The sequence below is a fragment of the Eschrichtius robustus genome, chromosome 19 (assembly GCF_028021215.1).
Source record: "Eschrichtius robustus isolate mEscRob2 chromosome 19, mEscRob2.pri, whole genome shotgun sequence".
NCBI classification, from domain to species: Eukaryota; Metazoa; Chordata; class Mammalia; order Artiodactyla; family Eschrichtiidae; genus Eschrichtius; species Eschrichtius robustus.
The window spans coordinates 11,023,949-11,049,102 of record NC_090842.1 but is presented as its reverse complement, the minus strand read 5'-3'; the positions used below and the strand labels follow the sequence as shown (position 1 = coordinate 11,049,102).

The following is a 25,154-nucleotide window of genomic DNA, read 5'->3' as shown; positions in this document are numbered from 1 at the left end:
TTCCATTCAAAAAAGAGCAAACGTTAATTAAACTAGCAGGTTTGGACCAAGTATAATTAGAAGAAAATACATGTGTATATTCTGAAAATTTTCAAAACACAGTATCTTTCATTTATCTTCAAGGGAAATATTTCATTCAGCGTCTGTACTTTAAATCTGATTGTCTCCATCAGATTACACAATTCTCTACGTAACTACGTAATGGTGAGGCATCTCTGAGTCAAAGTTATCAACATGTCCACACCAGAGAGTATCTAAATAAAAACTGGAGCTGTTCTACAAGCACTGTTTGGAATTTTAGCCAACTAGTCAATGGAAAGGGAATCCTTCCTGCCTGTTTGCTTTCGCTGTACATGTTAGGAAACTTCAAGATAGGAGATGAATAGACCTATCCGGTCCAATACAGTAGCTGTTACCAGGCACTTGAAATGTAGCTGGTCTGAAATGAATGTGCAGTAATTGTAAAATGCACATTGGGTTTTGAGGACTTGTGTGTAAAATATCTCATTAATAATTTTGGTATTGATTATATTTTGAAATAACATTTTTGATATACTGGATTAAATCAAATAGAATATCAACACAAATCTCACCCATTTTTTTTACTTTCTTTTTAACAAGACTACTAGAAAATTTGAAATTACACACGTTGGCTCGCATTTTATTCTATCGAACAGCACTGTGCCAGAGCAAAGAGGAGATGGAATTCCATGCCTCATAAAAAAAGAAATAGAAGAATTCATGGGGTGAACAAAACCACTTCTGTTGTCATCGTTTCAAAAAAAAAAAAAAATCCACTGCAGACTAAAATTAGATTGATTAAAATAAACATCTTCAAAGACACAAATGAACGGCATATGAACGCTGAACAATGTAATCCATCAATAAGCATTCCTGCTTTACAACAACGGTCCACATGTCATCGTCCCAAGAAATCAATGAAAAGTGGTTTCAGAGTGTGAAGTCATCCTCTAAGCCAACCGTGGAGGCTCCGTCTCCCTCCAACTGCTCACTGACAGGCGTATACACGTGCTCACTCGTACTGGCTGTTTGAAACCATGTGCGGTCATGGTTGGCAGACACAGAGACGTGTGTGGTAAAAAGACAACTGACAGATAAAGTAGTGAATCAACAAGCTAGATGATGCATCCAAGATGCACCACAAGGAACAAATACTGACAATTCTAGAGGCAGTCAGACTCTGTGCAGTGGGCACCACACCCGAGAAATGCTGATCACGAAATGCGTAGGCAAGCTGCCCACTGCATTGACCTGTCGGCTACTCCACGCTGAATGCCTGGCTGCCTTAAGCTTATTTTCTCTGGGAGTCTAGGAGCTCTTCGTAGAAAGTGTCCAGAACTTGTTCATCCCTACCACAGTTAGGACTTTCATTTCAAAGGGAAAAAAGTCAAAATAGATTAACCCCAAAAAGGGGTGAGGGTTTATGGTTCATACAAATGAAAAGGCCAACACATTTTAATTTCAGGCATAACTGGACATCAAGGCTGTGATGATTTTACTATCAGGTGACAAGATGGCCGCAACTCTGGACTTACATTCCATCCTCTCTGCTTCCCCCAGGTGTCCCAGAATTGATTTTATTGGCTCTGCTCCTGTTACATGTTCAATCACTGTCGTCAAGCACAGCTGATGTTCTGACTGGTCACTATGGAAAACAAGTCACCTCCACCCAATTCCAAGGCACAGGTAAGGAAGGTCGGTCCCCAAGGAAAACTTCCATGTTTTTACCAAAAGACTGGGGAAACAGATGCTGGGCAGACAAAAAATTATAGGTGGCCACTGCTCTCTCTCAATCTCCATTATCTAACCTGCATATAAAAGCTACACAATTGATGAGTTTTTCCAATGCATGCATGCGTGCGTAAGAAATCTCCAATTCCTGATGTATGCCAAACGTAGAAATCATGTATCTGTCTCTAAATTACCAGCATATTAATTACATACATTCACATAACAAATGTTTATCGAGTGTCTACTATTGGCCAGGGACTATTCTAGCCACTGGAGACATAGCTGTGGAACAGCAGAGACAAAGCTCCAGTCTTCATGGAGCAGATATTTAAGAGCGGAAGGCAGCATATGCAAGGTAATAAACAAGCCGGTCAGGTAGTATGTGTAAAGAGTAGGAATAAAAATAAAGCAGGATCAGGGGCCGGAGAGGAACCGGGTGTCAGGGAGGAACTTTCTGCAATGATGACATTTGCACAGAGAACTGAAGTGCCAAGAAGTGTCAGAAGAAACCAGGTGAATATCTGGGGGAAGAGCAAAGTGCAATCACAGGAGTGGGGGGCTCTGGGGATGCTCAAAGGCCCCCACTCCTGTGACTGCACTTTGCTCTTTCCCCAGATATCAGAGGGGCTGGGGTGGAGTTGACGATGGGAGAAGATAAAGAACTTCAGGCCAAAGGAGCCAGATCACACAGGGCCTTGTAGACCATGGTAAGAAATCTGGATTATATACTGTGGGCAATGGAAAGCCATTAGCTGGTGGAGAAGAGGAAGGTGAGATCATCCGGCTGCTTGAGAAAAACACCTCATAGGGACACAACGTAAGAGAATCATCAGATTGGAAGCTGCGGTGGGAATCCAGATTGGAGTGGCTTCGATCACGGTGGTGACAGTGAAGGTGATAAGACGTGGCTGGAATTGGGTATTGAATTGACCTGTGAGCAATGATGTTTACACAGATGTGTGCATAAGATCACCTGGTATTTATATACCCTCATGGGCTAACGGGATCATTTAAATTGCCTGCCCATCGAATTAAAAATTAGTCTCATCACTTTATTTGTGCTCTCATGGTTCTTTCAACACACCTTAGCAATTATATTAATTTTGTTACACTGTCCTTCTGTGTTTATATTCCTGTCAACAATACTCCCCACTCTCACATTGGAATATCCTAAAATTTAAGAACCATATTATCATTTTTGTATTTCCATAGTCTATGATAGGACTGAGGCACATAGTAAGCTGGGAATAAATGTTTTGGGTTAGAAGGATGAGTAGATGGGTGGGAAAGAGGAAGGAATAGAGGGAAAAGAAAGAAGAAACGTCAGCAATTCGTTACTGAGAACTAAGAATACAAGCCCCAAAGGGACCTTGACTTTGCTTCCCTGGTATATTTATAAAGAGGTTGAGTAATTTAAAGGATGTTGCAAATTACATAGGACCAATGTACTACTCACTCTTAGATGAAGGGTCTATTCAAAGAAGGGATGACAGAAATAGATTCAATGATCAGGTCAGCTGGTGAGTCCATGACTATGAGGGAACTAGGTTTCTTACCTAGCATTCCAATTAAAACAGAGCTCTGTACCTCTCCAAACACCTCCAAGTACCTCGCCCCTCCAAGTACTAAGAAGTTAATGCATAATAAATTGCCCAACTCCATGCAGTAGATAGAAAAATCTAATATACCTTTACAAGGCTCCTAGGGTTGAACACACAATCACAAAACATAGAGGACATTCTCCCTTCATTCCCAGAACTGCCCACCGACCCCAGTCCTATAGATCAAGAGAACACACAGGATATTTAACTTTTCTCTAAGCTCAGCTGCAAATCCAGAAATAGAATCCACATTTCTAACCTACATCCACATCGTCAGACTCCCTCCCGCATAAGAATACAAGAGTCAATTTTCTTATAAATATATCCCTGTGCCTTCAGAGATCCAGTTATTTTCAGCAGGCTGGATTGGCATACTGTGAAGTTCAAAAGCAAATACACATCTTTCCATATACTTCCAGACGGTTTTCCTGCTGCCACCCAATCCACCAGCCAGCTCCCATATACCATTCCTCTCGATCTCCCGGGCTAAATTCCTCAAAAGCAGGTGAAGTACCTAAAATCATTATTCTTAATGGCATTGAAATCAACAAGTATACACTGAAAAAAATAAACTTACATAAATGCATTCTATTAAAGAGGCCAGTTTGTGATTGTGTTGTATCAATTGTTCTCAGCTGGGGACAATGGTGTCCCCAGGGAACACCCGGCCATGTCTGGAAACATTTTTGGACACAGCCAGGGGGGCGTTACTGGCATCCAGTGGGTAGAGGCCACAGCAAACTCCCCTTCCCCCGCCTCAATGGTGTCAATGGTGCCCTGAGAAACCGTGGGCTAAATATCACAATTTCCCACGCAATTGTAAACAGTGAAATCGAAGGAAGCTTACTGCTTCTCCTTGGACCTACTGTCCCACTTGCCCCAGGAGGCAGCATGAGGAGCTGATGGATGACCTCAGATGGCCGTGATTCTGCAAAGGGAAGGGACCGTGTGCTTGAGCCAGCTGCAGAGTAAGCACTCTAGACGTTTTCTGCATTTGTTTTTTATTGCTACAGAACAAATTACCACATAGTTAGCAGCTTAAAAATAACTCCTATTTATTAGCTCATAGCTCTGCAAGTCAGAAGTCTGGGCACAGTGTGACTGGGTTCTCTGCACAGGGTTTCTGCCTGAGCCAGGCTGCATTCCTTTCTCTGGGAAAGAATCCATTTTCAAGTTCATTCAGATGGTTGGCACAGTTCAGTCCCTTCTAGTTATAGGACCAAGGCCCCGTTTCCTTGCTGGCCATCAGCTAGAGGCCACCTGCATTCCTTGCCACGCGGCCCCCTCCACCTCCAAAGCCAGCAATGGAGAATTTCTCACATGTCAAATCCCCCTAGCTATGAAACTCTCTGCCTTTCCTGATTCTGTGTGATCATAGGATAGGTCAAACCCACCTGGACAATTTTCCTATCTTAAGGTCAAGTGATTTGAAGCCTTCATTACATCTGCAAAATCCCTTCCCAGCAGCACCTAAATTAGCAGTTGATCGAATCACTGGGAGAAGGTGTGCATATACTAGGGGCTGGGAAGCTTGGGGGCCAATTTAGAATTCTACTCCCACAATTTTTATATGTTATCATTTTCTCATTTAATTCTCATGGTAACCCTTTTGAAACAGGAGGGAAGGGGGTGGGGCACAACCTCTAAAAGAATGACATAGCCCTTGAGGATACAACATAAACTGGTTAGAACCAACTAGGTTCAAGATGGCAGAAGTTTCGACTTCCAACTGAGCCTCATTATGTGCTCATTGTAATACATTACCATATGCTAAAAGACACACCCACAGGCGCCATGACAGTTCCGAGGCCGACCATAAAAGGCCCAAAAGTGGGCGTGGCCCAATTCCTGGAAATCTCTGCCTCTTCTTCAAGATAGTTGGAATAATCCTTCCACTCATTAGCCTATGAAATTACCCAGCCCATAAAAACTAACCAATCCATATTTCGGGGGCTCTCGCCTTCTCAGATGGCTCACACTCTGTCTGTGGAGGGTGCTTCTCCCAGGGCCGCTCTCGCCTTTTGAGATGGACCTCATTCTGTCTATGGAATGTGGATCTCTCTAAATAAATCCACTTCTTACCTATGACTTTGTCTCACTGAATTCTTTCTGCAATGAGAGAAAGAACGGGAGCTTCATTAAGTCCTGAGACCAGGTGTGTGATCTCAATTGAAAGACAGTGGGTTCAAGTCCCAGTGTCGGTTTTGGATGGGTTCAAGTACCAACCTTAGGTGTACGGTTTCACTTTGAAGGTTTTTTTTGGTTTTTTTTTTTTAATCTCTGCTTTACAGCCAGGGAAACTAGATTCTCAGATAATTTGATAATGTCCCAAAGCTGGGTGAAGGATACATGGGAACTCTCTATATTATCTTTGCAACTGTTTGTGAGTCTAAAACTATTTCAAAATAAAATGTCTGGACTTCCCTGGTGGTGAAGCGGTTAAGAATCCACCTGCCAGGGCTTCCCTGGTGGCGCAGTGGTTGGGAGTCTGCCTGCCAATGCAGGGGACACGGGTTCGAGCCCTGGTCTAGGAGGATCCCACGTGCCGCGGAGCGGCTGGGCCCGTGAGCCACAATTACTGAGCTTGCGCGTCTGGAGCCTGTGCTCCGCAACGAGAGGGGCCGCGATGGTGGGAGGCCCGCGCACCGCGATGAAGGGTGGCCCCCGCCTGCCACAACTGGAGGAAGCCCTCGCACAGAAACGAAGACCCAACACAGCCATAAATAAATAAATAAATAAATTAAAAAAAAAAAAAAAGAATCCACCTGCCAATGCAGGGGACATGGGTTCGAGCCCTGGTCCGGGAAGATCCCACATGCCGCGGAGCAACTGAGCCTGGGTGCCACAACTACTGAGCCCACGTGCCACAACTACTGAAGCCCGCACACTGAGAGCCTGTGCTCCACAGCAAGAGAAGCCACCACAATGAGAAGCCGGCGCACCGCAACGAAGAGTAGTCCCCGCTCGCTGCAACTAGAGAAAGCCCATGAGCAGCAACAAAGAGCCAACGCAGCCAAAAATAAATTAATTAAAAATAAATAAAATGTCTTTAAAAAGAATAATTTCACCAAGATCACGTAACTCCTAAGTGAAAGAGATGAACTTCTAAAATCCCATGCATTTTAACATACCATCCTGCCTTCTTAAATTACTGCACAAGGCATTTCTAAGGTGACAGCATCTCTAAAGCCCCTGAGGACATTTATCTAGAGCAGGGGTCCTCAAACTTGACTGCACATTAGAATCAACTGGGGAGTCTTTTAAAAACACAGATACCTGGGCCTCATCCTCAGCTATTCTGCTTTCATTGGCCTGGGGTAGGCTCTGGGCATCTACATTTTTTTAAAGCTCTATATGCTGACACCCACTGATCTAGATATTATTTTATCATAAATGACAGTGCTAAATATATAATATTAAACAGAAATTAGCATTTGCTTTATGCACAAAAGGAATCTTTTAAAGGGACTGGAATTCATCTTACTTCAGTGCCTTTTACAGGAAAACAATGACTGTAAAACCCTGAGATAAGACTAAGCCTTAGGAAAATACATTAGCATATTTAAAGAGTGAGAACGCATTTCAGTAATATTTTCTTTCAGCCACATCTCTGTGCTGCCTACAACAGACCTCAACTCGACAATCAAGGTAGAAATAAAAATTGTGTTCATTATTTATCGACAGAGAAATTCACTTGGGGTAACTCTTCATTCGCCCCCTCGAAGTGACAAAGTAAAATATGAAAGGGAGTTGAGGAACTGTAAAGTCACAGAATGAACCCACAGACACTCAAACAGCACTCTGCTGTGGGAGAACTCAGTAAATAATGAGACAGATAATCTCCTTTGACTAGCTTATCTCAATCCCTTTCAAGTGCCGGTTCTAAAGAAGGGTGTGCACATAGCTGGCTTCTAGTAAATTAGTGATGTGCACTTTATAATTTATATTAGAAAGCATGCCCCCTTGACTTGTGGTGGTAATAAGGGCAGATAAGATATTTCAAAGCTCAGTGGCATGAATAAGCAATCAAAAGAATTCAGCTGAACATGAAATCCTTCCATACATCAAAGGCACCCCTTCAGGAGAGGTGAGCATGCAGTGCAGACAGGACACTCTCGCCAGACTTGTATTATGGTATTTGAGTGTACGGGGCCCTGTAACTGGATAGAAAAACCGTGGGAACGCGCTTCCATGGCAATAACTTGATCTAACTGAGGAGGAACTCCTGGGTTTGTGGACAGAGATGTGTAGGAAACCCAGGCAAATATTTTGGGTCATGAGAGCCTTCAATGTGCACTGTTAACATTAGGGCTGTTTATACTTGGACTTCGGGAATTAATCAGTACCATTTTCTCTTAAATTGTTTATTGTTGATGGTGGGAAACCGTGCAGTTTTACCAGCACACATGCTCCACTGGAGAGAACTGGTTTTCTAAGCCACTGTCTTAGGCTCATGGAAAACAAAAAATGAAGTGAGTTCCCAGTAACTCTGCATGTTATACAACCAAGGTGGTAGTGATATTGGGTGGATAATGTCAGTTATCAGCAAATCAATCTCTGGCCACAGCTTATATCCCATATGTGTTTGGCATCTCAGCTTTTCACAAAGTAGGTCTTTCTGTCTCTCTCTCTCATAAAATATAGAATTGCATGCAACTGAGAAGAACCATATACAGGGAGATCAGCTCAATGCTTTGTGACGACCTAGAAAGGTGGGAAAGGGAGGGTTGGGAGGGAGGGGATATGGGGATATATGTATACATATAGCTGACCCACTCTGTTGTAAAGCAGAAACTAACACGACATTGTAAAGCAATTATACTCCAATAAAGATGTTAAAAAAACCACCCCCCCCACCCCCGCCACACACGCAAAGAAGACCTGTATATATGCATGCTCTTTCAGCAACAGCAAAAGAAAACTGGAAGCAAATATATTAATCGGAAGGGAATGATTAAATATACAGCAGTTAAAAGAATAAGATAGATGCTTACATCGTGATAAGGAACGCCAAGATACACATTACTTTTAAGCACTTCTTCTCCACCAAAAAAAAAATTGCTTCAGAAATAGTACTGGCTAACACAACTTATGTACATTTTAAGGGCACACACACAACAGAACGAATCCACTCTGGTTTCAAAAAGAGCTTCAAACTGATAGGTAACTGGAGCTCTTGGCTTGCCGTGCGTGCGTGATCCCAGACCTCCTTCTGTGCGTTAATTCACACGCCAATACAGAAACCAAATTACGATTTCGTCTTGTTTGGACACACAGATGGTTTGACTGTGGCCCTCTGAGGCTTACTGACAGGTGAGAGAGCAAATGCAGCCCAGAGCCCCACCCACTTGTTCTCACGCATGATAAAGGTTACAACCGCAGAGTTACTGCGCCATAAGTCACACGAGATACAAGGCACCCAGGGAAACGTTTGAATCATGTCCGGAATTCGGGTGGACCTGCATGCAGAAGGGCAAGAAGGAAGAGCAAAAAGAGCTGAAAGACTGATAGAAAGAGGGCAGTGATGATGTCATTGGGTAGCTTGGGTCCAGCCTTGCTGAAAGCTAGTCACCTAGTACAAGGTGGGGGAGGGGAAGAAGGAAAGAGGAGGAAGGGGGGCAGGAGGAGAGGGAGTGGGGAGAGGGAGAGAGGGGGAGGGAGAGGGGGAGAGAGAGAGAGAGAGAGAGACAGAGAGAGAGACAGAGACAGAGAGAGACAGAAGAAAGTTTATCCCAGAGACAAAAAATCTATTTTCTTATGCTTAACCAAGTTCAAGGTGGAGTTGTTCTAATACTTGCCACTGAGAAGTCCTATAATATAGAAACAAGGACCATCTGTACATTTGGATTCACATTAGCCAGCCCTACCTGCCCCCCTTAGTACACACACTGCCTAAGGCTAGTCAGAGCATCGATGACCACACTTGCAAGGTGTGATGCATTCCAAAAGCAAACGCAATTCTCCAAAAGCATGTTCCACTAGTCTTCTATCTCCCCGGAGAAGGTTCTTTGCGGACTTCTTTAGGACAACGATTCACAGTCTCCAGTGTCCCCGGAACCATCTGTGAAGCTCTTCTTTCCTTTATTTAAGTGGACACACAGGCTCTACCTAGTACCTACTGAATGTTCAGAGGCGGAGCCTAAATATATGTAGTTTTTTTCCCCTCCAAAGTGCCCAAGTCTTTTTCAAGCGCATGGGGAAAAAAATTGCTACTTTAGACCTTGAATAGCAATATGCCGACTGGTGGTTAAATATCATTATGGCCTCCATCTGTGTCTTAGTTGAATCTTCCTCTCCACGGCTCCAGTTTTAATAATTCGATACATGCTCAATCAGTATAAACTGTTATTAATACCTAGACTAAAACTTTCCTGCCTGTGGGTGGTAAGGTGGATTGGCATTAGCCAATTCTGCTACAATAATACCAATTACTACTTGATATATTATCACACTATCAATGTAATTACTATGTGCCAGGCACTGTTTTTTAGCATTGTACACAGGCCATTTTTGTTTCAATTAAGCATCCGTAAACCTGAGGGAGGAACTACCATTATCCTCATCTGGCCAGTGAAGAAATTAAGCCCAGAGAGGGTAAATAATTTGACCTGGGTCACACAGTAAAGGCCACAGCTGGGGTTTCAGAGTCTGAGCTCAAAGCCATTACACTGCCTGGCTTTATCTCATGTGCCTTGATCCCCATCTTTATCGATTTCTTTGCTCCTTCCTCTTTGATTCTTTATCTTCCTCTCATTTTATGTCTTCATAGTTGATCAAGCAGTGGTTACCTTCCCCCACAAACCCCCCAGGACTCTCACCAGGATGACTGCCAACATCCAAGGGCTCATTTCCTGTTCTGACGAGCTTGAAAATGCTCCAGGGCAGGAGCTTCAATTACCGTTTCCTTCCTAGACCCTCTCAGAGACCAAAGTCAAGAATAATCAAGGAACTATCATATGACACAGCAATTCCACTCCTGGGTCTATATCTGAAAGCAACAACAGTAATGCAAAAAGATACATGCACCCCCAGGGCTCACAGCAGCATGATTTACAATTGCCAAGATATGGAAGCAACCTAAATGTACCTCAACAGATGAATGGATAAAGAAGATGTGTGTGTGTGTGTGTGTGTGTGTGTGTGTGTATCTACACACACACACAATGGAATACTACTGAAAAAGAATGAAATTGTGCCATTAGCAGCAACATGGATGGACTTGGAGGGTATTATGCTAAGTGAAGTAAGTCAGACAGAGAAGGACAAATACTGTATGGTATTACTTACAAAGGGAGCCTAAAAACTACAACAAACTAGTGAATATAACGAAAAGAAGTAAACTCTCACAGATATAGAGAACTAGTGGTTACCAGTGGGGAGAGAAAAGGAGGAGGGGCAATATAACGGTAGGAGAGTTAAGAGGTACACACTATTACATATAAAATAAGCTACAAGGATATATTGTACAACATGGGGAATATAGCCAATATTTTATAATAATTATAAATGGAGTATGACCCTTAAAAATCGTGAATCACTACATTGAACATCTGTAACTTTATAATACTGTACACCAACTATAACTCAATAAAAAAACAAACAACAACGAAAAGAATAATCGAGGATAGAGTTCATTCATAGATGGTCACAATCCTGAGAGAGGGAGTTACCATTGCCCATTTCTCATCTCTTTACAGATGAGAAAACTGAGAGCACAGCCCAAGACTCACAATTCTGGCCCTGGGGGAGACGGATGCTTCAGTGGCCATCCTCTAACAGGCAGAGAGCATGAGGAGGAGGGATCAGCCTTTCACCCTCTCACGAGAGCAACCTTCAAATCAGCCTGGGGGTCCCGCTCTCTGGCAAGAACCTTGGTGTTTTTTTGTTTGTTTGTTTTTTGTTCAATGAAACCTAGATATGCTTTATTAGGATGAAAGAACTTTACATTTGTTTTAAATATCAAAATAACACAAAGAACTCGTTCAATATACAACACCCTTCCTAGTCTTCACAGAGAACTGAATTTTTCTATAGAGACATTGGTACTCAGGAAACACGACACAGTCAAAATATCTATAAAACTCACAAGATACTTTACACACAGTTGCCAAAATGATGAATCCTGATATTTTAGATTTTTCTTTGCAATTCTTTTTAAAAGAGTCTTTAATGATTAAAAACAAAACTTAAGATTGGAGACTGAAAGCTAAGTTCAAAGGCATTTCCACTTTAGTGTACATCATAAATCCCGTAATCAGAACACCTTGGCAATTTTTTAAAAAAAAAAGACTGGCTGGCATTTTGCTAAAAGTGTTGTTATGAGCAAATAATCATCTTCACACATCACGTCTGAAAGGAGCACACAGGAAAGAGGCAAAAAAAAAAAAAATCTTTTTACCCTTGATGAAACAAGGCATAACCTAAGAAAACATCTCTGATTTGGGTCAGCCTGTGTCCAAAAACTTGTAAATAGAACCCAGTCTAATCCTTAACTTCACGTGGTCCTCTCAAGTGACCAAAAAGTTCCGGGGGGGGGTGGTGTGTGTCACGCAGCGAACCTCTGCTGGTTAACGAGGCCCCACAAAGCAGAAGAGCCTGCTTTCTTTCTGCCTGTGTGGACTAAGGTCATTTAACTTCAGCCCTTTTATGAATGGAAATCTTTCTAAGGACTACCGGGCAGCCGGTGACCAGCAACAGGCAACTCAATGGCTGAGCTTTCTGAGTCATAAAATACTTCTGAAAAAAAGGAGATCAAAGTGTTCCCCTACCGCCTATTGAAACCAACTGCTTCCAAAGCTCCTTTCAGGGACCTAGGCTCGCCGCAGAATGGGTCCCTGCCGTCATAGTCCAAAAAGGCCACCACTAAGAAAGAGACAATGGGGACATTAGGGCAGCCAGCCATGGAAGAGAAACACCACTTATGGTTTAATTGTTGCGGACAAAGCAAAGGGAAAGGAAGGAAAACCAAGTGACAAAATTGGACAGTGCATCGGCAGTCAAGGCTGGAGGGATTTCGTGGTACATATTCCACTCTGAGCCCCTGATGTGATGCTGAGGCTGGATCCTAATCAGAGGCTGGACAGAAGATGCCAAAGGAACAGCACAGCTCCACCACTCCCGCCAGCTGGGCCCCTCGCTGAGGTGATTAATCAGAGCTAAAGTACCCACGTATCACAGATCTGGGCAGAAATGCTATACGGGTGGCATTTTTGCATGCCTCTTGCCTTGATCTTCACATTGGAGCTGAGTGTCCAGAATTTAAGCAAGAGGTGCATTTTCCCAACTGGAAGACATACGCGGTAACTGGATTCATCTGGTACCAATAAAGTACAAATAACCTCAGACCTAAGAATTGTTCTTTCACGGCGAACCATGGAACCCTGGGCCAGTTGTGGATGGAAGCATGGCTTAAAAGGGGGGAATGGGGAAGTAGTCAAATTAGTATCAAAATTCCACGTCTTGGAGCTTCACAATGCACATTAGCACATTAAAAGGTGAGAAATGTATTAGAGCAAAGACATTTGCTTAATAAAAGTTTCCCGAATTTTATCGGCATATATGACCATGATACCACTTATAGGGTCATAAAACCCTTTTATGGCTGGAATACCTCTTAGTTAGAAACCAATACATAATATTATAGTACCTCTTTTGGGAATTAGTGCTTTGGTGATTTTCTTGTCACTACCAGACTAGGAAGAGAGGTTCCTTGAAAAAAAGTTTCCACAGTCAAATAAGTTAGGGAAAGTTTTTAAACAGAGTTAAGCAAATGTCTTTAACACAGGACATTTCTGAGTTGTTAACATCCTAATCTAAAATCATACTCCATGAACCCTTTGTTCCAGGACTCTGCTGAATCACAGCCTGGTTCAAAATAAAATAGCATTTCTGGGTCTAACATCACCACTCCATTTCTTCCTTAGAATGAAATCCAGTGAAGCAGAATACAGCATCCACCTTGCCTGCAGCTTTTTCCACCCTGTGCTCTGAACAGTGCCTGACATAACAGAAGCCCATCAATAGTTGAATGACAGAGTCATTCAATGTATCTTTCCGGTCAGTTCTCCAAATATGACATTTCTACTAAGTTGCAGAAACGGGCTCAGTCTGTCAAACCAACAGCAATTAAGAAAAAAACTTGCCTATATGTCCAATGTCTTAATCCAATTGTTCTCTAATGTTAATATGTATTAGAATCACTTGGAGAATTAAAAATACATACTCCTGGGCCCAGCCTCCCTGACCTTCTGTTGTATGTAAAGACACTGACATTTTCAACACCTCAAGTTAAGTTAATCCAGCTGACCACACTCTGAAAATTACCGTCTTCCTGAAAAAGGAATGCCGAGGTAGAAAAATTGGGGGGCAAAAGGGAATTTGAGATCTCCTAGTCTGTAGGAAGAAAGACACAGGTTTGTCCTAGCATCCCAGAAAACGAAATTAAGAAATACAGGTGAGGGCTTCCCTGGTGGCACAGTGGTTGAGTCTGCCTGCTAATGCAGGGGACGTGGGTTCGGGCCCTGGTCTGGGAGGATCCCACATGCCGTGGAGCAACTGGGCCCGTGAGCCACAACTACTGAGCCTGCACGTCTGGAGCCTGTGCTCCGCAACACGAGAGGCCACGATATTGAGAGGCCCGTGCACCGCGATGAAGAGTGGCCCCCACTTGCTGCAACTAGAGAAAGCCCTAGCACAGAAACGAAGACCCAACATAGCAATCAATCAATCAATCAATCAATACAAATAAAAATCTAAAAAAAAAAAAAGAAATACAGGTGAAAGTCATAAGAAGGCAGCTTGTATGTAGTTCAACATCAAGATGAAGGGTCTCCTGACAACGGCATAGGCTTCCTGGATGTAATGACCATTTCATCAACATGGTGGTCAAGAAGAAGCTGGGTATGGTCAAAAGAACGTGCATGGCAGAGAGTGATTAGATTGGGCTCATCTGCAACCCTGAGATTCTGGGACAAAGTTCTGCAAACCTAGATAACCTTCTCAGGGTGTAAAGCAGCCAGGCATAAGGGGCAGTGGTGAGCTGGAGAGAGCTTGTTCCTGTTGAAAGGCATTCAAAATTTAAAAAACTTAAAAGCTTTTGCACAGCAAAGAAAACCATAAACAAGATGAGAAGACAACCCTCAGAATGGGAGAAAATATTTGCAAACAAAGCAACTGACAAAGGATTAATCTCCAAAATATACAAGCAGCTCATGAAGCTCAATATCAAAAAAACAAACAACCCAATCCAAAAATGGGCAGATCTAAACAACATTTCTCCAAAGAAGACATACAGATGGCCAACAAACACATGAAAAGATGCTCAACATCACTAATCATCAGAGAAATGCACATCAAAACTACAATGAGGTATCACCTCACACTGGTCAGAATGGCCAACATCAAAAATTCTACAAACAATAAATGCTGGAGAGGGTGTGGAGAAAAGGGAACACTCTTGCACTGTTGGTGGGAATGTAAATTGATACAGCCACTACGGAAAACAGTATGGAGGTTCCTTAAAAAACTAAAAACAGAACTACCATACGACCCAGCAATCCCAGTACTGGGCATATACCCAGAGGAAACCATAATTCAAAAAGACACATGCAACCCCAATGTTCATAGCGGCACTATTTACAATAGCCAGGGTATGGAGGCAACCTAAATGTCCATCAACAGAGGAATGGATAAAGAAGATGTGGTGCATATATACAATGGAGTATTACTCAGCCATAAAAAGGAATGAAATTGGGTCATGTGTAGAGACATGGATGGATCTAGAGACTGTCATACAGAGTGAAGTAAGTCAGAAAGAGAAAAACAAATGTTGTATATTAATGCATATATGTGGAATCTAGAAAAATCTTATAGATGACCTTATTTGCCAAGCAGAAATAGAGCCACAGACGTAGAGAACAAATGTACAGATACCAAGGGGGAAAGGGGAGGGGTGGGAAGAATTGGGAGATGGGGATTGACACATATACACTATTGATACTATGTATAAAATAGACAACTGATGGGAACATACTGTATAGCACAGGGAACTCTACTTAATGCACTGGGGTGTACTAAATTGGAGGGAAATCCAAAAGGGACGGGATATATGTATATGTACGGCTGATTCATTTTGCTGTGAAGTAGAAGCTAACATAACATTGTAAAGCAACTATATTCCAATAAAAATTTTAAAAAACACCCCCTCCAGACATAAGAGTAGGCAGGATTCACTCATGGAAGCTTGCAACTCCTGTTTGATGGATTATTCCAAGTAAATAACTGCCTACTTAACTCCTGAATAAAATGAGACCCATCGTGTGTGGGGGGGTACATTTTAAGAGACTATTTTGAGTATAGTTTAATTCTGAATTATTAAATTCCCTGCCGGAGAAATCCTAACTGGAATATGTATGTATGCAAATATATTTCACTATTAGAACCCCGCCACCCTTTCTCACTCGCTCTTGGGGTTTCCCTAGCAGTCAAGATAATGGTTAGCTTTCCTGTCAGTACTCTATTATCTAAAGGGGACTTATCACTTTTTTAATACGCACTGATGCACACTAGGAAACTGCTAGAACCTTGAAAGTCACTCTGATGCCAGTTGCCAGCCCCCCTCTTGGTGAAACACCAATGTAGACACTTCAGGTAGAAGACGATTCATCTTAGTCTCCTTCACCTCATGTCAGTTTCTGTATTCGTGGAAGAAGAGTCATTTATCTCTCCTGGCTTGTGAACTTTGATGAGCGTGTAAGAGACCTGCCCATCCACCAAGCATGTTAGAGACCTGCCCATCTCCTGAACCCTTGAATCATCCACTATTCTGAATGCATTACAGCACTTGCTAATTCACTTTAGGAACCCCCTGTTTGACCAAAGAAGGTGAGCAGTGTTCATGGGTTCTGGATAGCTAGAAGGAAAATTTCTTCCTCCTGGAGTGATTATTTCCCTCCATCCCCATCTCTCAATGGGCCTAGAGAAGCGATTCCTCAATGTGGAGCCTCAAGTGATTTCCCAGGGTTCACTACTGCTATTCAGTAGCGTTTCATATGCAGGTCAATGCATTGTTAGAGATGCAAAGCCATGATATCCAAGATGCTAAGTTGGCAAAGGTGTTTTTGCTCAGAATTCTTGTTTCTATTCACAAAGAAAGGAAAAAGCACCACAATTTGGGCTGAAAACATTTACAGGAGTCCTCCACTTTCACAAGTTTGCTTTATGTCACTTTGCTTTTACGAAAGACCCAATTAGCACCTGTTTTTTGCTAACAAAAGAAATACGAAGAGGATTTTCATTTTTAAGGAAAAAAAAAAAAAACCCAAAGCAAAATAGCGATCAGTGTGGTCAGTGTTTGTTTGTTGGTTTTGCACCTAACCCTTATACACGCAGCGCTCACCCTAAGCAGGGAGAGTGGCACTGTCCAGCTCCTTCCCCAGGAACTGCACTCAGAATCTCTGCATCAAGCCACTGTAGCTCTGAACTATGTCTGGGAGCACTTGTGCTTTATGTCAATTTATTTTGTGCATTCATTGCCAAGATGTGTCCTAAGGTAATTGCTTCTTTGCTTTTGTCATTTTGGCTTACAAAAGATTTCATAGGAACACTCTACTTTCAGATAACGGGGAAAACCTGTATAATACTTCTTGTCCATATAAGATATCACAAAAGAGGGTATACAAGTGGCCAGTAGGCATAAGAAAGGATACTCAACTTCATTAACCATCAGAACAATGCAAACTAAACCCATTGTGTGATATGGCTTCACATCCATCAATGGAAGTGGCAAAAATGGAAAAGACAGACCACGGCAAGTGTTGATGAGAATGTGGAGCAACTGGAACTCTTATACACTGCTGATGGCCGTGTAGATTAGTGCAACCACTCTGAAAAGCTGTTTGGCAGAATCTAGGAAAATAGCGGTAAGTGCAGTTCCTGGGGAAGGAGCTGGGTGGTGCCACTCTCACCTGCTTAGGGTGAGTGCTGCCTGTATAAGGGCTAGCTGCAAAACCAACAAACGAACACTGACCGCACTGACCGCTATTTTGCTTTGGGGAGAACATATATATTAACCCATGACCCAGCAACTTCAGTCTTTGGTATGTTTCCAACGGAATGTGTCCACAAGCTCACCAAAAGGCATAGATGAGAATGTTTAGCATTACTCCTCCTAACAGCCCCAAACTGGAAACAGTTTAAATGCCACCAACAATTAGATGGAAACAATGTAGAATATTCATACAGAGGAATTATTGTATGACCCTCTCTTAGGTAAAAAATTTTTAAATAGGCGAACTTAAGCTATGTTACAAATTAGGATAGTGGTTACTTCTGGGGGACACTGAGTGGAAAGGGATGTGGGTAGGGGTCTTCTGGGACACTGGTAACGTCCCGTTTGATCTGGCTGTTGGTTACAGCGGTGTGAACTCTGTAAAAATGCATTAGGCTGTACTCCACGATTTTTGCATTTTCTGTATATACAGTTTTGCACTTTTCTGTATATACATTATACTTCAATAGAAGTTACAGACATTAATACAGAGCAGTGTCTCAGCTTCTCATTTGTGGTTTTGTCCTCTTGTTTTATTTTTCTTATTGTTTGATTGAGGACGGCTGTATGTGTCTGTATTTTGCTGTTGTTCGGCAGGGACTTGGGGAGGTGGGTAATGCAAGGGGGATAAGCTTGATCCTCTCCCTACCCCATACCCCATGGGCCCAAACAATTGGATAATTGGAGTCAGATGCCTAGAGATGGCCGTGGTCTTAGAAATAATTTCACAGGGTCCAGGAGAGGAAACTGAGGCCTACAGAACTAAAGTTAATTAAGTATATGTGGCTGGCTTGTTGAAAAGTAGGAACAGATTGTGAGTTTCATGATTTCAATTTATAACAGCCTTATAAAAAAGAATGAAATAATGCCATTTGCAGCAACATGGACGCCCCTAGAGATGATCATACTAAGTGAAGTAAGTCAGACAGAGAAAGACAAATATCATATGATCTTGCTTATATGTGGAATCTAAAAAAAATGATACAAATGAACTTATTTACAAAAAAGAAACAGACTCAACAGACTTTGAAAACAAACTTATGGTTACCAAAGTGGAAAGGTGGGGGGGAGGGATAAATTAGGAGTTTGGGATTAACATATACACATTACTATATATAAAATAGATAGTCAACAAGGACCTACTGTACAGCACAGGGAACTCTACTCAATATTCAGTAATAACCTATATGGGAAAAGAATCTGAAAAAGAATGCATATATGTATATGTATAACTCAGTCACTTTGCTGTACACCTGAAACTAACACAACATTGTAAATCAACTACAGTCCAATATAAAATAAAAACTGAATTAAAAAGATAAAAACAAACAAAAATCAGATTGGTATGCAAAGAAAAAAAGTTATATCAGCCTTATACACGGGCAGATGTGGTTGCCAATGACTTCTTTCACCTTCATCCCAAAGATGGAACTTTTTAACTTGCCTCATTCTATGTGCTAAGTGGTCGTTCCCTGTTCAAAAGTGAATCTCTTTCTTAGGAGAAACAACCCAACATCTATGAATATGGGATAACTGGTCAGATTTCCTATCACTCACAGAAAGTGGAATCTTGAGCGCATTAACCATGGGGAGACTAAGTTCCTTCCAAGAGCTGCTGTAGCACTTCCCATGTAGGAAGTCACTTTATCCCCACGGTGCTGTAAACCCTCTTGTTATTCCCATTGTAGAGATAGAGACACTAAGACACAGAGAGATTCATAACTTGCCCAAGGTCCTACTAGTAAGGGCTGGTATGAAAAATGAACTTGGACAGACTACTCTTAACCCCTGGGTTATCTGGAATGGGATAGTTTAAGGCACTGTGATGGACGGCCTAACCTCCTTCTGAAGACATAAGGATACTGGAATCGACAGAAGAGAGGGAAAACAGGAGGACGCTCCCAAACGAGCAGGAGACTTACGACATCCAAACCAACCAAACAACAAAAACAAGATATAGTCACGTGCGTGTGGGCTGCCTAGCTGTGTGTAACCATGTTAGAATATATAGGTCATTAGTAAGCCATATTGTTCATTTAAACAGATCCAGCTTAGCCGGGAATTGTTAAATCTTTGCTTCGCTCTATAGTTTAAAAACCATACCAAAAAATATCATAACTCTGGCTGTGATAAAAGATTTTAGCTACATGTCAAGTCACAATATGAAAACAAAAAAGTTAAAGAATAAAGTTTCAGCTAGCCAAGAACATGGGAGTCTTCATTCACCAGCGCCTAAGCCCCTCCCTCTTGCTCGGACATGATGTATCATGTAAATTACTAACTACATCCTCAGCTGGGCTTTCTCACATTTTCCTTCTTCTAGCCACGCCAGAGCATGACCATGGTGTGTCTCAACACACACACGAACTCTTCTGTCAGTTACAGACACTTCTCAATTGCAACACAAGATGAAATCAACCCAGATCACCGTTTATTGCCTCACAGATGACTGAATCCTGAGACAAGCATCATTTATACCAATATTCTTGATCTCGAGCCCAACAGTTGAGGATTACACAAGAGGAAATAACGCTTGTCCCAAATGTTTTTTTAAGTGTCCTGCCTTCCTGGATGCCACACTTAATCCCACCAGCCCCTGAACACACCACATCACACTCAAAAAGGACGTCTTACGTGAGTAGGACAACATGAACAGATCAGTTGAAAGAAAACAAGAGGCCTCCCTTCCACAGGGAAGGTTGGGCTTCCCAGGGCAGTGAATGCACTTTTGCATTAAATACAGTTTTCCCTGTTTCAAAGCACTGTGGAGGCACGCAGCTTGTTAGATTTATATAAAGCCTGGTCTCTCAAGACTTTCCAAAGCGAATGGCATCCATCAAATTAATTTCCTTGGGGGATCGTCTCAAACATGGAAAATGAAGAGGCCCAGACCATTAAACATCAAAAGAACGTTCTAAATGGTAATTAAAGTTCTTTTAGATAGATTTTCTTTTTCTGGGAGCAGATTAGATTAATTCAATTGAGAATATTATACGTATCAAAGCTGACAGTGTGAATGTGTGGAGCTGGCTGCAAGAGCACTTAGGATTGCAGACATCTGCTCATTCCAGTCACACAAAACACAGGAAAGAGGGAGTAGGGGGTGCTTACCAAGCCGGCACATGTAGACACAGCGACGGAGGACGAGCTGTCGTTTCTGATAAATCCCTGATAGAAACATCTTGGCACCACGGGTTCCCGAGTCTCTGAAGAACCATCTTCCCCAAGTACCTGGACAATAAAGTGACTGCTCAAGATCGCCGAGGGCTTAAGCTCTAAGTGCAGTTCCTGTCCAAATGCTGAAAATCGGTAATGCAGGGAGCTGCTGGCACTCTGCGCCGACCGCTTTCTCCTGCCGTTGTGCAAAATGTCGTGTGAAACATATGACCCGCCCGAGTCCACTTCTACCGGCGTGACAAAGACGTAATCTGCAATGGGAAAGGTTTCGCTGTCAGCACCCAGAGCCCACAGTGCCCGAGGGTCCCTTTCCAACGGGCTGGCGAAGAGCAACGCACAGCTGAAAGATACTCGTTCTATTGCCATGCACCTAGACTACATGTAATTCAGAGCACCTCATGACAAGGAGAATTCTGTGATCTTGACAATAAGCTCTGCCACAGCAATCCCTACAGAGACTAAAAGTCAAGCACCATCTTGTTGAATGTCAAGAATGTTTCTGGAAAATGCCACAACTCTCATGGTCCGCAGACAGAGATGGACTTTTTATATATTAGTCATAGAGTCATCCATACATAAAAATTGATTTGGGGGAGACAGTATTAATAACTATAAAAACCACAAAGCCAAGAAAGGAACACTTTTTTCCAAGATGATACCTTTGTGTTTAAACTACATTGGGAGCATTGGGGTTGGGGGGGACAGAGTTTAAATTTCAAATGTAACTCACAGCACTGAGTAACTTGAGATGAAGTCTCAGGTAATTAACAAGTAACTGTAGTTTTATGTTTCCAATATTAATTATATGTGATAATAAGACTCCAGCACTTGTATCGCTCAGCGTTTTACAAACGAGCTTTCCCTGGGACAATTCCATTTAATTGTAAGCATAAAATAGAGTGGATACATAAAAATGCCTCGAAATTGTCAGAACTTCCCACTACAGTCTGTTGCTGAAAATTGCTCAGACATGTTGGCGTGTCAGCTCAGGGGACACCTGGAAAGACGTGTTTAAAAATACCTTCACCGTTGCTCCCTAGAGCAGCGCTAATTACTGCTTGTCCCAGAGAAGAGAAGTTAAACAATTTGCTGCTTGAAAAAAAACGAGGCCAGCAAACTGTTTCCTATCACACGACATTGAAACTGAAAAGTATCATCCCACAAGATGATTTGGAATATGCCCTCTGCGCATTAAAAAACGCTCTGTATTTCCACTTTCTAGGCACAGAATGGGAAACTAATTTGGACCGTGTTTAGAAAGATTCTGAATAACTAAGAGGCATGTTTGAATCACTTGGGTCCTTGGTTACTGGAGGAAGAAAAGCAAGAGGAATTTCCCTTTTCCCAAAATAGTCAACAACCAAAAAAAAAAAAAAAAAGAAAAAGAAAAGAAAGAAAAAAAACAAGAAGAGAAAAGAAAGAAAAAAGCTAAGGAATGAACAGAAGCCCTGTAGCTAGCAGGGATCAACGAGTGATATTCTAATTGGTCCTACATTTGAAAAAAAAAAATCCCAATATGACAATAATTTTCAACTATGTTCTGTGTCTGAACCATCTGTGACTCATATTGCTTGAGAAATTCATTCTTACAATGTTCTTGCCGTCCTCCTCATTTTCTTTTTCACTCCTTTAACTAGAAATACTATCTAACTGACAAGCATATTAAAAAGCAATTGAAAAAAATGTTTTTCTCTTAACCTTAAAAAAATTGAGCAGGATATACATGATTTCTCTTCTCTCAAAAATTGCTACTATGCTGCTTTCCTGGTATGTGGCTTTTGATTAAACACAGCTTTTTCTTAGGGACAAATCACCTTCTCCCTCCCCCATACTAAAACCTAATTGTGAAAACCATCCCTGACATGCGCTCTAGACAGTCTCTATAAGCTGATTCTTACCTCCTTGTCCAAAGCCATCTGAAACTCTGCCTGCTCTTAGCTGGGAAAACACGCAGAAGCCTTATCCAGCCAGCGGTCTGCAGAATCAGCCTGCAAAGCCCCCCACCCAGACACCTGCTACTAGTTTGTTTCCAAGGGGAGAATGAACAAGCAGGCTGATGGTAATATTCAGTCCTTGATGGGAAGAGGGGCAGTCAGAGCCCCTGTAGTGAGTGACCTGATTAATCGGCTCAGGGGCTACCTAAAGATGAGGTCCTTACAGGTGGTAGCTGGAATGGAGGGGACCTCCAGCCATTTGGCCCTGATGAAACAATGAGGGGTTGTTTTAGAGACTGCAGCCAGCTTTTCTGGTTGGACAAAAGGTGAATTTCTCAAGGGCAAATTCCTGGCTCTCCCCTGTCCCCTCACTCACCCACTCCCTGGCGGCACAGCCTTTCTCCATGACTCTGCCATCCCCCCTCTCCCCAGTATGATCCCTGGTCCCCTGAGAGGAGGAGATAACCCAAAAAAATGATAGAGCCCCAGCTAGACATCAAGGTCTTGCTATAGAAACCTTGGATCAGGAATCAGCTGTTCTCCAGTAGCTGATGGGAACAATGGAAACAAGGATTTTCCTTCCAGGTGTCAGGGAGAAGTTAATAAATGACAGAAGTTAGGAGCGTTCTGGAAGTTTGAAGCTAGGGAACTTCAAAGGAGATAAAGCAAACCCCCCCCACCCCACCCCCACCCCCGCCAGAGGCTACCTGCTTTCCTCTCTCTAAAAGTGATCTTTGGGAATCAATGATACGAGGGAAGAGAAAAGGGAGAAAGAAGGAAGGAAAGGGAGAAAGGGGACAGGATTGAAGTGGGGGGGAGGGAAAATGGGGGAGAGGAAAGATGGGGGAAGAAGGGGGCATGTCCTTTCCCGGAAGAGGAAGGAGATGAGGAAGGTGCCCTTTGATATCAGCTACCTGGTCAATGTCCACTCACTTTCTAATTTCTCACCGCAGCACGGATTTTTTTTTTTTTTTTTTAAACCAGCCGTCTGTGAACGAGGGAAAGTATTGTTTTCTCATTTATGTGACTTGCAGCTTGAGGCACTGATTCTTCCGATAAGTTCGGAGTCCGGGCCACATCCCCCTCTCCAAACAGGAACCGTTTCCAGGACGCGCGCACACCTGCCACTTGGGGGGGAGGGGTGACCTCTTCTGCCCTTTCTCTCTTTGGGGGGAAGGAAGGGACAAAGTGCCTGGAGAGGCCCTGCTGCGGGGGGGGGGGGCGGGGGGGGCGAATACGAACCGTGGTTTAATCCGCTGCCGCCGCCGCCTCGGCTGTCACTGGCTAAGGCTGCGGCGACCGACGCACAGCAAAGGCAGCAGAGCTGGAGCGCCTGCAAGAGAAAAGGTGACACCGTGCGTGAGGGGCGCGGCGGGGCTGGGGTCCCCGGCCACCCGCCATCGGCGCCTCCCCGCCGGGCACCTGCCTTGGCCACGCGCCCCCGTCCCGCCGGCCCCCACGGCGGGCCCGAGCGGGCGGCGGGGAGGGCGCACGCGAGCAGGAGGGCGCACTCCATGGTCAGGTGCGGGCGCGGCGGCTGCAGGCGGCGCACATTCTCCCCGCCGCCCCGGAGCGCGGCGCTCCAGGTGCGGCGCCAGGTGGGAGCCGCCGCCGCTCACATCGCGGGCCGGGCGCGCCGGGCCTCCCCGGCTCCGGCCGCCCGCGCGCCCTCCCTCCCGCCGGCGCCGGTCTGCACAGCGCCGCCTGCGGCTCCCGGAGGCGGGACGGGGGAGCCCCGGGCCAGGGCTGGCGCGCGCCTCCGAGCGCAGACGGCCGGGGGACTCTGTTCGCGCCCGCCCTCCCGTCCGTGCGTCTGTCTGTGTCGGGGTGAGCGTCTGAGGCTCCCGGGGCCAGCAGAGCCAGCTGGCTCCCCCAGCGCGCCGGAGCCGAGCGCCCGCCTCTCCACCGCACGGTGATTGGCGACCAGCGGCTCCCGGGCCCGTCCGAGCCCCCGGGCTGGTGCAAGGGCGTGGGATTCCCCGCTCCCGCTCCGAGGGAGGGGGCGCACGGGGAGGGGAGGCTGGGGGAGAGGAAGGGGGAGGGAGGGAGCGACCGCCGAGGGAGGGAGGAGAGCGCCCTGGGCCAGGCTGGGAAAACGTCACTGAAGCGCACGGAGCGATGAGCCGAGCAGGGGGGCAGCTCAGGTGAGCGGCGCGACTCCTCTCGCTGCCGGTGCAGACTTCTGTTTCACGAGTCTCCTGGCGAGACAGCCCAGATATTTAGCGTCCTCAATACCTCCAAAGGGCCAGCTGCCCTCCTCTGCTTTATCTCGCTCACCTCGGACCCTCTCCTTGCAAAGGTGGGCCTTATTAACCCCTTGATAAGGTGGAGGAAACTGGGCTTGGCTGGGCTCAAGAGTACCTCGCTACCCAAAGAGTAATCCCGGTAACTCGCAAACCTCAGGCGGCCTGGAGGGCTGGAAGCAAGAGCCTTGCCACCGGCTGCAGCGTGTGAAAACCCAGGCTGGCCGGCGGTGGCCTCACCTCTTCAAGTGACCGCGTTTCCAACTCCTCAAGATTGAATCCCGGCCCCAGACCCCGCAACCCGCAGAAATGAGCCTAACATACACCGCTGCCACCACCATGAATGCGCACCCCCTCTGCTGTGTGCCTGCTCATTTACACACATTTATTTGATCTTTTG

At 44.2% G+C, this 25,154-nt stretch overlaps 1 protein-coding gene across 1 annotated transcript in view; it reads right to left on the bottom strand.

Annotated features, from left to right (window-relative positions):
- ADAMTS18 (ADAM metallopeptidase with thrombospondin type 1 motif 18) overlaps positions 1-24,027 on the bottom strand; it is a 151,326-nt gene extending 127,299 nt beyond the window's left edge. Inside the window, exons 1-3 of the mRNA XM_068527246.1 lie at positions 23,938-24,027; positions 23,754-23,844; positions 20,512-20,828 (exon numbers count right to left, since the gene is read on the bottom strand). Of these exons, the coding sequence (XP_068383347.1) occupies positions 20,512-20,828; positions 23,754-23,844; positions 23,938-24,027 (498 nt within the window). The remainder of the gene's footprint in view (positions 1-20,511; positions 20,829-23,753; positions 23,845-23,937) is intronic.
- Positions 24,028-25,154: the final 1,127 nt, after the last annotated feature.